This window comes from Squalius cephalus (assembly GCF_949319135.1).
Source record: "Squalius cephalus genome assembly, chromosome: 23".
Taxonomy (NCBI): domain Eukaryota; kingdom Metazoa; phylum Chordata; class Actinopteri; order Cypriniformes; family Leuciscidae; genus Squalius; species Squalius cephalus.
The window spans coordinates 13,535,476-13,554,234 of record NC_137144.1 but is presented as its reverse complement, the minus strand read 5'-3'; the positions used below and the strand labels follow the sequence as shown (position 1 = coordinate 13,554,234).

At 39.1% G+C, this 18,759-nt stretch overlaps 1 protein-coding gene across 2 annotated transcripts in view; it reads right to left on the bottom strand.

The window, feature by feature from the left end:
* roraa (RAR-related orphan receptor A, paralog a) overlaps positions 1–18,759 on the bottom strand; it is a 285,244-nt gene that overhangs the window by 60,693 nt on the left and 205,792 nt on the right. Inside the window, exon 1 of one of the 2 annotated variants that reach the window (XM_079858789.1) lies at positions 661–893. The exons of the other annotated variant lie outside the window; for it this stretch is intronic. Coding sequence (XP_079714915.1) covers positions 661–820 — 160 coding nt within the window. The 5' untranslated portion in view covers positions 821–893. Of the gene's footprint in view, positions 1–660; positions 894–18,759 lie in introns of those variants that run through there. 2 annotated transcript variants of the gene reach the window in all.

Genomic DNA, 18,759 nt, shown 5'->3' with positions numbered 1-18,759 from the left:
GTGTGTGTGTGTTATGGCAGGGGGGTTGGGACCACTGAGCAGGATTACGGAGGCATGATCAACACCAGTATAGTGGTGTGGCGTTCACCCTGGTTGTTCACGGGCCAAAAAAATAGGTCAGTGGAACACGAAACACGCCGACGTCAACCCAAAACTACTGGCAGTCGACATGTCCTGTGTCCTGACTCAAACTCTCCTTGACCTCTTACCTTCGAAAACACACACATACACAACACTACACAAACTCTTATTTCTGACTTGGAACAACGAGACCCCCCATTTCTTGAGAAACTGACTTACTTAATATAACCAAACAAGTAAAATTTGCTTTCCACTGCAGCTCAGGAATGGGAAAAAACAGGTTCCAGCATCTTAACAGCCTCTTTTTTTTTTTAGACATTCCACTGCTTTAGAACTTTGTCTGACTAACTTAATTTCCCTCCATAATGGAAATAAATGACAATGCCACAACTTAATTTTACTGGAATGAAAACATGCATCTCTCTCTCTCTCTCTCTCTCTCTCTCTCTACATGAGACGCTCAAACAGAGAGTTGGCTGACTATAAATAAAGCCCTTTGCAGCTCGACTCGCTTGCACAAAAAAAAAGGAAGTTTACAAAAAGGAGAGACAAAACCCCAGCATGCTTTTGTCCTCTTACCTTTCATAGCTGAAATCACAAAATACATCATTAAGCTCGGCGGTCCATAGGCGAGCGGGTCTCGAGGAGTGCACTGCTGTTTCAGCAGCAGCTGGCCAGCATAGCTCTGCCGCTCAGCTGCGCTCGCATGACCACACCACAATCCATGTGACTCTGACATCAGCGCTCCCTCGCTGTCGGGGCCCGCCCTTGGGTTGGGATTGGCAGAGGAGAGGCCAATGAGAGGGAGGCGGGAGGGGAAAAGGGGGTTGGGTCTTTTTTCACAGAATGCAATGGCTGTGACCGGAGCCGATGGGATGGGGTGAAGGAGGGGGAGGGTTCGGGGAGGCTGTCACTGTCTCTTCTGCTTTATCGCCAACAAGAGAAAGTCATAACAGAAGCACAACACCAAACAAGTATTTTTTTTTTTTTTCAGCTCTCAATCGTCATGGTAGAACAATTGCAAGAATGTTTAGGGTGATGCAAAAAAAGTAGTGGCAAAAAAATTATATTTCATTGATTAAGTAGCCTATTGTGACATTGTTATTATTATTATTTTTTTTAAAAAAACTTCAGCTAAATTAAATAAACATGCCATGCACAACCTAGGACCCAATTGTAACCTTGAAATGTACAATTTATGCATTTTGACAAACTATCTAACAGCTTTGTACAGTATGCAGATAGATAGATAGATAGATAGATAGATAGATAGATAGATAGATAGATAGATAGATAGATAGATAGATAGATAGATACACTATTTATAACTTGTATAGAAAAAATTCCTACATTTAAAAAAATATAGATGAACAAGTTGAACTCACTAATCAACTAATTGGTTGTCGAGTGACTAGTTGTGATCTTATTCCCTAAAAAACAATTAGTAGACTGTCCCATTGTGTAATTTAGTGGAAATCAATTTTTCACGGGGCCCTGGACATGTCCCCAACCGACAAGCGCCCTGCCATCCCTAGTATATATATATATATATATATATATATATATATATATATATATATATATAATGTAACTAATGAACCAAAGTTTGTTATCATGCCAATAAAGCTGCTGAACAAAACAGGAGGGGTAGAAAAAGGCAAGAGTCAAAAAAAATTTCATGTTTTTCGTTTGTCTTGGCGCTGTGGCGGCAGTCTCTCGCTTCCTGTGTGCTAATATTAGAGGGGCAGATGAGGCTGCAAGCAACTCCAGATGTTTTCAGAGAGAGAGAGAGAGAGAGAGAGAGAGAGAGAGAGAGAGAGAGAGAGAGAGAGAGAGAGAGAGAGAGAGAGAGAGAGAGAGAGAGAGAGAGAGAGAGAGAGAGAGAGAGCGAGCGAGCGTGTTACTGGCCGTCTCTCTGACCTCCCTCCAGGAGGCTGGTTTCATCTTTTCCTCTCTCAGTGCTCGGTGTCCTGCCTGCTGAGAGAGGTGCTCACACTGGCTGCCCTGGCAGCTGAGCTCCAGAAGATAGCAGGAGAGAGAAAAGAGAGAGACTCATCCTGATCCTTCCACCACACAGTGACTGTCTGATGAGTTTCACTATCTCACCATCCTTTTCATTTTCTCTCTCCATCGCTCCGTCGGAGACCCCCTCCCCCTCGTGAGTTCTCTCTCTCTCTCTCTCTCTCTCTCTCTCTCTCTCTCTCTCTCTCTCTCTCTCTCTCTCTAATAATCTGCTCAGGCTTCTTAGCAGCTGGCTGCTCATGATTCTGGTCTTAGAGAGAGCTGGCTCCGGCCACAGACCAAACCCAGCTCCATTTTGAGCCCCTGCTCTTCTCATCTCCACCCTAAATTAATGTGAATCTGAGATAGCAATATTTCAGCGCATTAAAAATGGGGGGGGGGGGGGGGGGGGGGGGTGTAGGTCATATTATTGAAGCATCTTCTATAATATACCATTGAGCTGTTTTGTTTTTTTACTGATGCTATTGTCGATGTAATGTAAGTAATAATATTTACATTAAATAGGTAATTAATTAATATGCCCTCTAATAAAAAATAAATAAATAAATACAATCATTGAGCAATCTTCTAAAATGTACACCATTGTAGAGGAGTTTTTTTATTTTGTTTTTTAAATAGGGTTTATTCCCCATGTTAATTATAATTTAAATAATTTAATTATAATTTATATAATGGATTCATGATTATCAAATCACACACATATTGGGTTTCCATGTTTTATGGGGACTTTCTATAGACATAATGATCTGATACTTCTCAAACTGTATATTCTATCCCCTTACACCAAACCTACCCATCACATAAAACTTTCTGCTTTTTAAAGCCTTAGTATGATTGGGGGGCAAAAAATGTCCCCACAAGGACAATCATTTCTGGTACTGCCATCAGTGTGTGAACATTTTTGAACATTTAGGGTTTACCTGATGTTTTACTGATAAGCTGTCGTAGCCATGGTATTTTAATAGAAACTATTTGCAGCAAAGTACATTTTTGTTTAGAGTTATAAACATATATGTATGTGTGATAGGCTATGGGTAAAATCACTGTTTACCTGAATGGCTATGTTTGCTATGCTAATTTAACACTAAATGAGCAGGAATAACTGCTGTGAATCTCTGAAAAAAAAAAAAAAAAAAAAATGCAAATACACACTCCACACCTGATGCCATAAATCTCACAAATTACCGTCTGATCACGACCTCTTGTGTGATCCATTAGAGGCAGCGAAAATAAATTAACTCATGTTATGTCAACACTAATCCGTCAACGGTCTCCGCTTAATAAGCAAAATATAATTTCCCCTCCATGATTATCAAATGAGGTGTATCATAGCTGAAAATTAGCCGCGTCGAAAGTTGCATTAGCCGGCGTGGAGGTAGTTTAGCTCGTGTCACGCTGTGCTGTTAGCATTAGTGTTAGCGCTGGGCCTCTATTAAGCTGCTGTGTTTTTTGACCGCGTGGTACTCGCGCTCTTTGGATGAGTCAGTCCAACTGCAGCTTGTGGTAAGGTTAAACTGCTCTTCTCTGTTGAGATACTTGCGGTCGGTAGGTAAACAACAGTACTGTGGTTAGAGCAGACTGCTGAGAGAAAGGGTTTCAGAACAGCGTGCCTCTGGGCAGTGCAGATCAGGTGAACACGTGTGTACGTGGAGTGGAAAAAAGGCTACATGTGCACTCGCATGCAAAAACCTACACAGCACGTTTTCTTCTTAACCCTTTAGATCTCAGTACGATAACCCACGATTAGACTTCAAATGTGTTATCAGTAATGGTGAAAAAAGATGTCTGTGGCTTTGAGAGCTACACATAAAAAAGGAAAGTGGAACGTTTGTCGGATGTGTGATTGTTTGCAGTTGTGATTGTTTGCAACTGTAGCTCATACAACTTCTCAACTTTGCATATACAGTACATTATCACATGATATAACCACTATGCCATTCATTAATAGCCGATACGTATCAGACAGTAAAACTGATGTACAAAGCATTACTCTCCACAAAATACTAGGCATTTAGACCAGCGAGGCATGTCAAATCACACTCTGTAATTTCCTAGTATGTTCCCAACCAGTCACTGGAGAGAGACGTCGGCATCTACAAGGCGTCAAAAATCAAACTGTGAAGAACTGCAACAATCAACCGAGGAATTAAGTGGTGTTAATGACAACAGCTGCCACCAGACAGGCCTCGTCTTCTCCGCTCAATGCCCTGGAATGCATTTCTCTCTCACTTTCAAACCTGGCTTTCCCAAACTCAGAAGCAAGGGCTGTGGAGTTTGATGGAAGTCTCAGAAGACGCCACCTATTTTCAGGCAATGAATTGATTAAATTGGTTTGTTCAATCACATACTAGCCCCAACCCAGTGACCGTGAATTGCCAAGTAGGACACGTTCCTGGATCAGCATCCTTAATGGTCCTGGAACCTTCTAATCAACCGATCAGATTATAGGGATAGGGATAAGGGGTTAGGGCTCAAGGGCTTGAACAATGCTCTTCAAAATAAAGCCATTACCTTCAGATTCAGGGTTGATATTTGGGAAAGGGTTAGGAAAGATACTTTCAAGAGGAACGTTGTTCCAGGACCAACAAAAGTTGTTGATCCAGGAGCACATTTACTTTGCGAAATCATGGTGACCAATGAATCTTACCCTAAAACCGGTCGCCTTGATTTTCCAACATGTTTTGTTGATCCTGGAATAACATTCCTGTCCAAAAACATTGTCCCACCTCTAAACTTAACCCTAACCATCACTTACACCTGACATAAAAGGGAAACGGTGAATAAGAATGGTGCCCCTAACCCTGGTTTAAGGTCTAAACTTCACATCTACAGATAACTTATCGATCAAATCTGATTGGTTGTTTGGAATGTTGTTCCAGGATCATGTACAACTTGGTGAAACCACAATAACCCCCTAAAACAAGAGGGCAAAGATTGGTTGACAAGAATATTGTTCCAAGAACAACAACAGATGTTGATCCAGTAATATCCCTCTTTTGTAAATCACATGAAACATAAATATGAGGTGAATGAGCACAGGAAAGTGTACAACCTTTGTTTACACCACGTTTCATGTGCCGTTTTGCCTCAAGCATAGGTGCAATACAATCTGGTTCTTCATAAAACATAAGTAAAGAACCCTAACCCAACAAGGCGATTTTCTAACCAACTTATATCAATTATTGGCCCAGCGTGGGTGTATCCCTACCACAGTACAGCGAGGGCCAAAGGTGGACTCTGTCAATCTTTCCCTGTCTCTCTATAATCACAGCAGCCCTAGTCAAGTGTCTGGCTCTCCACCTCCTGATTAATTCAAGCAAATGTATTTATTGTAAACAACCCCTGTGGGATGGAATTCAATTGAGAGGGGACGCAGAGCATCCACTGGTGCCCCCGAGGAGCCAGGCGGAGGACTGCAGCCGATAATGGGCTCATTAGCAGTCTGTCAGTAGCATCCCACGCACGGGCAGAACAGCAGCTGATCCTCTATACTCTTTAACTCTTGCTTCTCCTCAACACTGAAACCACAGCATGGAGGGAAGGAGTTTGCTTTAATGAAACACATGGCATGTAATCGAAGACAAGATGAGCTCTAAACAGCCCTAGTATAAGTGTGAACGATTCATAAGTACATTATTTGAAAGAATAATGTAGATGGTGCTGTAAAATGAAGGAATTTAAACACTCTCATAGAGGGTTTTATCATGCTAACAGTAGCATGCTAACAGTCACTCTTAACACAAACTAAAACACTCTCATTGAAGTTCTGTCTCTACATTCATCCACTATAAAGCACTCCTGTTAAAAAAACTGAAGCTCAACAAGCTTTGACCTCAACCTCACCAAACAAATAGTTGGTTTTAATAAAAATGAGACATATCCTAATTATTTCACACTGAATATTTAGTTTTATTCTGAAATATTATGGAAGTTAAATGTGTTACAAATGCCGTTTCAAGTCATTTCTTTCAGCACCCAGACTAGCATGCACTGCAATTTTGTCACAAATGTGTTTCTCAGCACCCAAAACCACATCCTTGCATAATATGCACAGTAATCTGTGTGCTACAGTCACCTACTCTTTGTTTCAAGGTTTATTAAACGTTTCCCTAAACCCAGAGGGAAAGTGACAAGAGATTGCTCACAGGAAGGAACTGAAATCAATCTATCAACAACATACATCGAACAATATAATCACCTAGAGGCCAAAGCTACTGCTTTATCTGGATTAAGCCAAGAGTTTCTGTTACAGACCATCCTGACTGGAGTAACAACAGATATATCACAGAAGTGGCACATTCTTGCAGTAATGCTGAAAGTGACAAGGCAGCCAGTTCAGACCATTACTGAATTAACAAGTCACCCCTAAATACACACCAACAACCTCAATATGAATCCGTTTAATATATATCTATATGCCGAAGAGTGCGGGAGCACAATATCAAACCGTAAGCGCACGAGCCCATATAAAACAATCATAAACCAATTTAGAGCCATTCCAGGCAATTTCCTGTGGCTTCCATCTGAGAAGAGGACTTCAATAAATCACTCCGACAACAAGGGGAATATCTATTTCCAGGATAAATAGACAAGACTATTGGGCTTCTTTTCGTTGAAAGAGAGGGAGACGTTACAGAGGGAGTTCAAACACAAACACACACACACACACACACACACAAAACACAACAGTGAAAGGATTTAGAGAATTAGCATAGTTTTTTATATCTGAGTTCATTTTCCGAAATTTTAGCACTGATGTTTGATCAGAGACTTGCTTAACCACCACAAAAAAAACGTTCACACATCATCATTATAAACTAATCTCTGAAATCAGCATTGGGGTGTTCGATATCTGAAGACCACTTTCTTACTCCAAATGTCACATTTGAATCTCACAGAAGACGAAGAAAGGGGGTTATAAGACCAAAATGAATCCCCTCATCAAGAACCAGACAAAAAGTGTTCCCAGTAGCATCGAACAAAACAAAAAATGGGCCAATTTCTTCGTTAGTGTGCGATATAATGACACTATGCTCCAAAGAATGACTCAGCCTCAGTTTGGGAAGCAATTATTGAAAATGGGCCAATATGATTGGTTTCATTGCACATTTTGGATACCACTTTGGGGAAATGGCTTAAAATAAAATATTGCCAAATACCCACTTTTTACTGGAACATGTATGAAATATTGAAACTTAACTCTTTCCCTGCCAATGACGGAAATTTCACTATTATATGGTAGGGGGCGCTATTACACATCTTCTTAAAGAGTACTGAATCTCCTGATCAAAAGACATGTGAAGAAGAAGCAGAAACAAGCAATATCATATGTAAGCAGATGCATGTGTAAAATAACGCGATCACCAAATGAAATGTCGACCCAGCAAGAGCTATAGGACTGTGAAGCATTAGGTGTGTTGATGGACTTGATCTACACCATCTATGTTTTGATCATCGTTCTCAATCCGATCCAGAAGTAGTCTTTGACAAAAACGCGATTTTCTCGGCTGTTTGCTCAAAATGTTGCTTTTTTATGAAACTTACCCACATTCAAGTGTTGATAAAAAGGAATGTATGAAGCTAGAATAAAAGGTTGTTTTTTTTTTTTGTAAAGCAGAGGGTCTGTTCTTTCTTTTGATATATTGCATTTTCAGACAGCCATACAACAAAATATTCTGGAGGCCATGGAACTTTTGTGAAAATGATAAAAAATGCTGGCGGTGGCTGGCAAATATTTTCAAAAACGCTGCTGGGCAAAGAGTTTTTCATGTTTCATATTTAAAAAAATGTAGGCCTTTTTGAAATGAAACTCTTTATAGGGCTTTTATTTTCTGACTAAGAAACATTTCTTTTCCCAAAAACATTTACAAAATCATCAAAATGTAATTGTGCTGTAAGCAAAGATTAATAATCAACAAAATAAAAGGAGCCAAGTCACCAGACGAAACGTCTAGAGCAAATACAAACAGACTTGCCGAGAACAAAGCACGGAGACCAGAGACAGAAAGCTATGTTTGACATGTTACTCAAACAAATCTCCAATCCTCCTCTACACTGAGTGTGTTTACTTCAAATTAAATTTGAACCCTTCCAGGTATTAATAATATGGAGACGTTTGGCAGTAAACAATTTGATAAGCATTAAACTCCCCTTGTGCTCAGCCTAATTGAAAACATCAGATGGCCCCAAGCGGCTGTTTGCTTGCTGTTGCCGTCGATGTTGTCGCTGCTCGGTTAGTTTTAATAGAGCAGAGATGTCAAACCAATTTCTTTGTCTTTGGGCATTTTCTCGTGTTGCAGACGTGGTTGAAAGAGACAAACAAATAAATGTGTTTATGAGATTAATTTGAGAGCGGTGAGAGAGGCAGTCAAGGTGAGCTGCGAATCGCTAATAGCAAGGACAAAAAAATAAGAGAAAAAAATGCTCAGAGGACCGAGGTGAAAATACTTCAAAAATGAGAATAAGTGCCTCAGGTGTGGGATCCTATTTAAGATCATATCAACCGATAGATTAAACCGACTGGAGAATTTGTGCTTCACTATGGTAAATGTGTATCGCCTTAGAGCTTAAGAAAGGAGAATGAAAAAAAATGAGGAGTTCTGTCTTGAAAAATATGCGAAGATCTCATCCAAGTTTTTGGAAAGAGAGTTAGAGAGTTTGAGAGAAGGAGACAAGGAGGAGGAGGGGACATAACACCATGTACCGGGGTCTGAACCGGGGCCAGGAAGAGATGTTCAGCATCCTAATGATCTCTTTCTTCCTCCCTGTGAAGCTGCTCGAAACTCCCTTTCCCCGACAAAAAAAAGGAAGCGGAGGAGATTGGGAGGGGAACCTCGTCTGCGTCTCCACAGGAAGTAGGGCAGGTGATTTTGGGTGTGATAATTACGGTCATAACTAGGCATGAGGGATAGGTAATGGCCCTTCTTATCCTTCATGTGGATAGTCGGCGGTCGCCGCGACTGTCGCGGGCAAAAAGCATGATTATGTTGTTCTTTGCGCGCTATGACTGCTGTACGAGCCCTGAAGACTGCTGAAAAGGGCAGCGGGGGAGCGTGGCCTTTGAGGGGGAAGTTAACGAATGAACTTCATTATTGAGGAGCATACCGGGGAGACCCCCTGGAGCGGGTGATGTATTACCCCGTGTCAAGAAAACATGCAACGCCCTCCCCCAACACACACTACGTCCTCAATGCCAAACGATTACATCAAATCTAAAAGAAGGGATAGGTGAACAGAAAGTTTACTTAAGATAGCATGAAACATAAACAGAGTAACAGAGGATAAAGGCATTCATACACACACACACACACAACTGAAAATAGGGATGTAAACATAAGTTTACTTAAGATTTTGTGACAAACAATAAGAATAATACATGAAATTGGCAGCTGTACATTATATAAAAAAACTTATTTTTAAGTTGAGAAAAGACTTTTACTTTAGGAGGTCATGTGAAAAATAAAAGAATGATGCAAGAAAATGGCAGTTGTACATAACAAAACAAAAAAATGATCAAAACAAAAATGTTTACTTCAAATGGCCTGTGAAAAAAGAAGAAGAAAAACACCAACGCGAGAAAACGGCAGCTGAACATACTGGGAAAACAAGGCCAGAAAAAAAAAAAAAAAGTGAGCAAATGTTAATCTTACTTGAGATAAAAACAGTTACATAGAAAAATAAGATATTTAAATAGGAATTTAGTGAAAAACCAAAACAAACTTCATTTGCATACATGCTGTTGTTGTTGCTTAGTTATATGATGTATGAAAGTACTTTCCGAGCTATAAGGTCAAACTGGTTTTCAACCACAGCTGTGGCACGCAATAACTCTTCTCAATAATTTTGAAGTCGGAGGTGCGTCACTTTACCACATCGCTCTACCATAGAGGAGCAGACCGCAGAGAACCTCCACCTCTCAGAGCACAAACTCAGCTCATTTATTAGGATTTACATTGTCCTGCAACTTACCCTCCAACTAAAACACCATTATATTCCCGCAAGATACCGTAGCTGTGGGAGAGGCTTTTCTCCTCAAGATTGAGGGAGTTCTTGAGGCTACGATACTCCTTGAGTTTGGCCCTTTCGGTAGGCCCAAAACAACAGTCTTTTTCTTTCTCCCCGTCCATTTTTAAGCTTCTGGTCAGAGGGCTCTCAGCTTTTCTCTTTACTGTTGACTTATGAGTTAGCCAGGGATGTTTGGGAGCTATTTATCACGGGCCTGGCTCGTCCTGCACCCTCACACATTAGTAATGTTCTCCACCGAGGAGTAGGCCTGTCACAGCTCTCTTCCCCCGGAACCTTTGAACAAGGTAGGTCACGGCGAGGCCTCGTGCATGCCCCACTTTTAGTATTTCACGGCACCTTTAAATTCGCCCAGGCCCGGTGCGGACAGAGACGTCCTAGGGGCATCGTGGGTACTGAGTGATGCTCTTGCGACTTGAAACGGAAGAAGCGACAGATCTTTTCAAAAAAAAGAAAAAAAAATGCAGGGCGGGACTTGCTTCAATCTATCGATTGTTGTTTGGATGTTGAGATGTGTGTGCGGCTATCAAAAGTGGAGGCAGATGAATGAGAGCTTGAAGGGGTGGGGTTTAACCGAATTACATGATTGGAGAAGTCCTGCATACATCACCAGAAAGAAGTCTGTCATTTTTACTGGAAGTTTCAGTAATGACATTTTGGTTAAACATTAAAAAAAATTTCAAGGTTTACTTAGTTAGCTAACAATATTAGCTAATTAGCTAACAATGAGCAATATATTTTTTTTGTACAGTGTTATTAATCTTTGTTAATGGTAGTTAATACAATTACAACTGTTCACTGTTAGTTAAGGTTAGCGCAGATCCATTAAATAATATAAATGGTCCAAGTTTCACTATTAACTAGTTGCTTATTAGCATGCATATTACTAGGATATTGGCTGTTTAATAGTACTTATAAAGCACATATTAATGACTTATTCTACATGACAATTTTCTACATCCATTAATCCTTCCCAATACCTAAATTTAACAAATACCTTACTAACTATTAATAAGCAGTAATTAAGAGTTTATTGAGGTAAAAGTTAATGGACAGTTAATAGTGAGAATTAGACCCTAATCTAAAGTGTGACTATACAACTTTTTATTTTAATAATGAATTAGTAAATGGTGAAATTAACATGAACTAAGGTTAATAAAGGTGACACTATGTTGATAGTCCACTTTAGACATACTACTAACTATAAGTAACTTTGCAATTACACTAGAGTATTGGTAGACGTCTGCTTGATTTTGATGTTTCTACTGACTATAAGTAACTTTGCAAGTACATGTCAACTTTACTAACCCTAACACCTAACCTAACAGTCAGCTAATACAGTTGCAAAATTACTAATAGTAATGTCTAAATAAAGTGTAACCTTAATAAATGCTTTAGTAAACTAATGTTAACAAATAATGTAAACCATATTGTAAAGTGTTACCAAACATTTTATATAAAATGATACGATGCACAATGGATTTTTATTTTTTCATAATAAAATCAATAACATGCATTTAGAAAATAGATAGGGTGGATTTTCATTTCATGCTGACATTCAAGCAATGCATTTCATTACGCGCATTACCTGGGAGTCGAACTTGAAATCTTGCCGCTTCTAGCGCAATGCTCTACCAATTGAGCTACAGGAACTCAAAAGACATCTCCTATAATAAGCAAACAAAGCGGCAACCTCATTGGAGGAATTAAAAAAATCCCCCAACCTTAAGACCACTTCTTATGTCTCTTCCTGTTTTCAGATTTGTCATTTTATTTTCTGTTTGGACGACAAATGCTGTTTGAAACCAAAACACAGGATTAAAGGATAAAGTTGCTGTGCGTCGACCTTGATTCAGTAATCCAGTACATTATTGGGTAAATGTACATTTGTCTCAGGAACACATCTCCTAGAGGAGTGTAATCTCTCTCCGTTACGACAGCTTCTTAACCCAACCCAAAATGTGATGAGCGCTTCTTTCTGCAAATCAATCTAACTTAAAATTCCTCCTGAGCTATTTGTAATCTGCGGGGCTAAGGAATGTAATATTAAAGGCCCTGTTCACAAATGAAACATTGATTTCTTGTCTTCTGTGAAACACAATAGGAGATATTTAGCAGAACGTCCTGGCTGCTCTTTTCCATACAATGAAAGCTCCAAAAATCAGCACCATAATAACAGTCTGAATTAGGTGTACTTATATTTCAAGTTTTCTGAATTCATGCCGAATGGATTTGTGTGAGAAACCGACCAAAATGTGTCATTAAAAGCATGTAGATGAGATTTGAAAGCTACAGTACAGTGTAATGTCCCTTTAATATAGCTTCAAAAAAATAGTTACTATTAATTTTCGAGAACTATTCACTTTAAAGGGTTCTATGTCAAAAACTATACTGTTTTTCTGTGTTCGTCTGCAGTGTATATGGCAGGATGCAACCGATTTGAATTATGCAAGCAAAAATTAAATAGGCGAGTTCTTTAATGACCATGTGGTGAAAAATGAAGTTGATCTTTGGAGCGAGTCCACCACATCATTAAGGAGTCTGCCACTTAATCAGAATGGATACAAAGCCGGCAAGGTGCTAAGTGCGCAGGTGGAGTCGCACTGACAACCGCTGATACATTAAAACGCAGTGAGAAAGAGGGAAGATGGTACAGGTAGAGGAGAAAAAAAGACTTGAAAAGGACAAACCAGCGAGACCTATATGGCCAATGTTTTCCTTCCTCTGTATTAAAGGAATGGTTCACCCAAAAATGTACATTCTGTCGTCATTGCGTACCTGTTTGACGTACTTTCTCTAAGAAACTCACAGATTGAATAATGTGCCGGTCATTGCTTTCCATGCAATCACAAATAATGATATCTGTATCTTTCAATCCTCAAAAAAGATGTATAAAAACCATAAAAGTCCTCCATTTGACTTATGTGCTATATTTTAAGTAGCTTTATTTTGGGTGAATTACCCATTTAACACAACTTTCATGAGGACCAAAAGATAAACACAGCTATAATCTCTCAGATACAGCTTCTGCAGTCTGTTCTTCTGCAGTTATGAAGTGGTTTTCCAATGGTTTCTAAAGTATCTATAATTTGAAAGACTGATGTCTTTGGAAACCCCAGTCTTTTGCATGGTTTATTCAACAAAATTACAAGTGAATAATTTAGAAACAGAAGTTTTACAAGGATAATTATAGTTCTCATTATTCCAGAGTGCATAATTGTCTCTGCACTTGTACAGTTATTGCCATTGTAACTCACATAATAAAGATGGTTTGTGAAGAGGCATAATTCTTAAGGTTCATCATAATATCCTTATTTCCACAGTTACTCAACTGAAGATTATGTATGTTTGGGGTCGTAAGATTTTTTTTAAAAAGTTTCTGAAAGTCTCTTATGCTCACCAAGGCTGAAGAGAAATAAAACATTTCTAATAATTATCAATATTGAAAACAGCTGTGCTGCTTCATGTATTTGTGAAAACCATAACACTTTTTTTTCAGGATTTTTTGATGAATAGAAATTTCAAAAGAACAGCATTTATTTCTTTTGTAACATTATAAATATATTTACTGTCACTTTTGATCAATTGAATGCATCCTTGCTGAATAAAAGTATTTTTTCACATATAAATCAAATATTGGTCAGAATAAGCTGCGATGTGGACCAGGTCTTACGCCATTTAGTCAAAGCTCTGGCTGTGGGAGACTAGGTGTGTGTCTTCTGTGTATGTGTGCATGAATGTGTCGGCTTGCACGCACCAGACCGTAGAGGAAGCTAATGATGGCGCAAGGACATTTCATCAGCACCATCTTAAACATCAGCAGTCAGCCTCCATCAGTGGCGTTCATATCTGCCGGAGCCAGATGACCTCCGTTTCTGTCCTGCCCCATGAATCAAAGCCCTCATTTCATGCTGACATGCTGCACTTGTCGGCCACTGGACGGCTGCGCGAGACAGAAAAGTGATGAGACATGGAGAAAGTGGGGAGTGACAGATAACCCGCTTTAGCTTGTACAAGGCCACTTCACCGAATGGCAAGGCAGGTGCACTATGGTGCCGCCCAAATGCCCACGCAGGCACGTGCCTGTCCACTGTCACTTGCTGCGGTCTGCAAAGTTGTAATCCACCTTAGCAGATGGAGCTCTGTATACAATCCACAACAACAAACACGCATTGTGTGCATGACACATGTCACTCGCCGTTGTTTTTCTAGGCTGACATCTCTTCACAACAAGGTCTTTCAGGTTCAGAGGGACTCACAAAGGGACAGCGTGGCTGGAAGAAGAGCTGACGAAGCTGAGGACGGCATAAAAGCATGCCCACCACAGAGGGGAAGAGACAGATTATGTGACTACAAAGAAACTAAAGGGGGCCCAGTACCCATCCTTGAGTAACCCCTACTGTAACAACCCCACGCCAGACCCCAGCCTGGTCAAAAAGGACACAAAAGCCACCATCATGTCAAACCCCTCTCATTTAGAGAGCTTCAGCCAAAGAAGGTGATGGAAGAGCAAAAAAAGCCTTGCTTCAATTTATACAATTTATGCAAAAAAAGCCCATTCACTAAGGCCCATTTGCAATTCGGCAAAATGGCCGACCATAATGCTTTTGCTGAAAAATGACATGCTGTCATTTTGTGTGGATGGAAGAAAAAGTATCGAGGGAGAGAGAAGAAAAGGATAAAAATCATGCTGTCCTGGTTTACGACAAATAGATGTCTCTATTGATTTCCTTTTTACTGAAGCGGCCCATCCTTCCCTGTTGTGAATATACTGACCTATTTCTGATAAAAAAATGACAGGCTATTATGGATTAAGGCAAAGTGTCCAAAAAGAAAATATTCTTTCCATGGCACAAACAAATGGAAAAAAAGATGAAACATAATCTATTGTTAAAATTGGAGAGTGTCAATTTGAACGTGCTGCCGAGAGTGTCTCTTGTTGTTTGAGGATGGAAAACTTTGGGTTTCTGAGGCATGCTGAGAGCGAAATCGCTTTGTCGGAAAGCACACTCCTGGGACGCTACGTCCATTCAAAACAGTCTCTCCTGACGAGCTTGTGTTCACTTCATTTACCAAGCACTTAGCCAACTGGCGTGACAAAAAACATACACCGTGGCATGCCGTGACCATAACTTCTCTTGATAGAAGCCATATAACAAATCGCTTCCATATGTCAGTCTTTACAAAACAAGATGTTGAAGGTCACGCCTTGGTGACTTGTTGCTTCTCGATCTCGTGTCACTCTTAAATCCTTTCAATACTTTCCAGCCCTTCATCTGGAGCGCATAACCAATCTTGACGAAATCATCATATCATTTTTTCCTCAGAGAGGATGTATGCCAAATCAAGACAAGAAGATTAAACGTATTTCAACAAATAGGCTCTCCCATACAACTCTCATTTACGTTTTAGCTCCGCAACAGAAATATGTCACACCACTGCTGGGATGCATTATTGGCTGTGTACAGCATGATTATGTTTAATAAATCCCTACAGCGTTAGATTATCCATAGGCGGCTCTCGTCCAAGTTCCAGCAAACGACCTCTCTACAATGACAACTTACAAATAATGATTCATGAAATGCCATGAAACATCGAAGAAAAGGAAGTTGTGAAATCCACGTTTGATTAATCATTTGAACGGGTACAGTTTATCGCATTTTCAATATTGGTTATCAATAAATGTTTATGCATTGCGCAGCTGTTTGTTAGGAAAGTCTGCATTCTATGGAACAAGTGACTTTTCTACTTTTAAAAGCATGTATTTGTTTAAAGTATGATTTTAAACATTGTAGCAACAAATTAAGTGTTATCAAACTGCATGATTTTTTGAAAGGATGAACATATCATTGTGATTAAAGGAACAGTTAATTACTTTAAAAGGGGGAAAATATAATGGTAACACTGTGAATGAATGAATGAATGAATGAATGAATGAATGAATGAATGAATGAATGAATGAATGAATGAATGGGGTTTATTAGCAAATCTAAATCTAATTTTGTTTGGAAATATCTTAGTAATTACTCTACATGTGTGTGCATGTAGAATACAACTTTATTTGTAGATTTGCTAATACACCAAAGAGAAACAAAAGGAAAAAAAAAAATCCTGTGGATATGCCAAAATCCATAATGATAAAAGAAAAAGACTTTAAAAACTTTAAAAATGTAACAGCAAAAGTTGGCATCAACTATTCATTGTAAGTCATTTTTATACATGCGAGGGACACAAGAGGAACCCGTATTGTAGAATGACCCATTAATATTTCGGCGAGGTCGGCCATAATGTCTTAATCGTTTGATTGAGATTAGCATGGCTGGCTCTTTGTGACTCTCTCAGTGCTGGACGGGGCGGTAAACAAATGAATTGGCAAGGGTGAGGCCATGCTTCTCAATAAACACTGACACAGCCTGTCCTCGCTATGGAGACAGATAAGCCTTCTCTACAGCTCGCTCACTCAAATTCTCCCTCCTTTTTTCCAGACTCCATTCCAATCAATCTGTCTTTCCATCGCTTTCTCTCTCTCTCTTTGCCTTTCTTCACGTTCCTCACTCTCTTTCTCTCATTGGATCAATGTCTCTGCGTCCCTGTGGTCACGACTAACCTGTACGGGACTCAGACGAGCTCCACCACTACAGCTGTCGCTCTCTCTGTGCCGCCCTAAACAAGCAAATACTTCATTTGCTCAATACCTGTCATCCATGACTAACAGCATCATGGCAGAACAATGCGTTAGGAGAGAATAATTCTCGATAGAATAACAAACCATAGCGTAATACCGAGCCCATTTATCTTCTGTGCTTCATACCCGAAGCTTCTGACAACTTCAGAATATCACATAAATCTAGGCAGATTTCCATGTGCATGCTAGTAGATTGCATGTTTATTATTCGGTATTTGCCGGGAAATAAGACATACATACATATTTAAAGAAAAAAATGAAGTTGTGTGGCTTTTAGTCCATGTGTGCTAACTTTGACATTATCTATGTGGTAATATACTCCTGAAAGTTGATAAAAATGAATTTTTAGTGCATTTATTTAAAATCTACAGCCTGTTGTCACTGTAAAGCTGCTTTAAAACAATCTATATTGTAAAAAGTGCTATAGGTGACTTGACATGACTTTTTTTCCTCTAGAAAAATGCATTCAAAACAGCGATGACTTATCCTGTACTCATGGGCGTGTCCACATTTTTTCTCCAATCAAATGTCCTCTAGAAAGTCCTTTTCCCAGTACCACCTGCCTCTAACTAGCAATAACAAGTAGCAAATTATGGTTCATAACTGCAATTTAGAGGACCTTCGATATCATCTCATCTCAACTTCCTTTTTTCAATAGGAAATAAGCTGACGCAATGAAGAAAGAGACTGTAAGTACTTTTTAACTAAAGCATTTGCAGGTTGATTTCACAGTGTAAACAGTGTGTCTCTGTGGTGTTTTAAAAACATTGCCGTTTGTTCAAATATCCCGACCAGCTTAGCATAGCAACACTGGCTCAGGCAATGGAATGAGTTTGGGGCAGGACTATTTGTTTGTTCAACCAATAGCAGACAAGGGGAGTGTTCAGGAAACCTGTTTGCAATTGCATTTGTTGATGCAAATGGCATATAAATGACACACTTCAGCTTTAAACCTGAAGTAGCCATACATGCAAACATGCTGTTTAGCTGCAAAAGGGCTTCTATCTGTTACTGAGTAACACAATGCTAGATTCATGGCCTTAATCATTTTGCTCATCTGTTTTATTTTTTTTTATTTGTTTGTTTTTTCTCAAGGTGCAGCGACTTGGCGAGACAGACGTTTTCTCTGGCCAGGGATCAGCCCTGTGATATGAGAGCTGACACACACACACACACACACCTACAGGCAAACATACGCAAATAAAAGATTAAATCCTAGTCTACTGCTTGCAATCACCTAGTGCATCTTATCAACATGTCGCGTCCTAGACAGGTTACAACAACACCATCTCATCTCTGGACTCTACTGCAGTCAAAATATGAATCACATTCTACCAGCGCGTAATTATATGGATGTGGGAATAATTAGCAATGTCAATTTTCAGAAGTTTAGCAGTACCGCTTTTGCAAACATGAATCACACCTCAAAATATGCACTTGTTGAGGAAAGGTGATCTATTACTTCTCTATTCAGCCACAGATTTACAATTTTCAATTAACACAATAAAACAAGTGATTTTTTTTTTTTTATAGCAAAAACTTGAGGGTGGACTCTTGTTACTTGGACAGTAAGAAACCACCTAGTAAAATCCAAGAAACTACACTGTAAAAAAAAAAAAAAAAAATGTTTCAACTAGGGCTGTCAAAAGATTAATCGCGATTAATCGCATCCAAAATAAAAGTTTGTTTTTAATAATATATGTGTGTGTACTGTGTATAATTAAATTTGTATATATAAATACACACACAAGCATGTATATATTTAAGAAAAATGTGTTATTTATATATAAAAAAAAAATATTTATATATAATATAAACTATATAAATATATATACAGTATATGTATGCAAATATTTCTTAAATATATACATGCATGTGTGTGTATTTATATATACAAAATAATTATACACAGTACACACACATATATTATGTAAACACAAACTTTTATT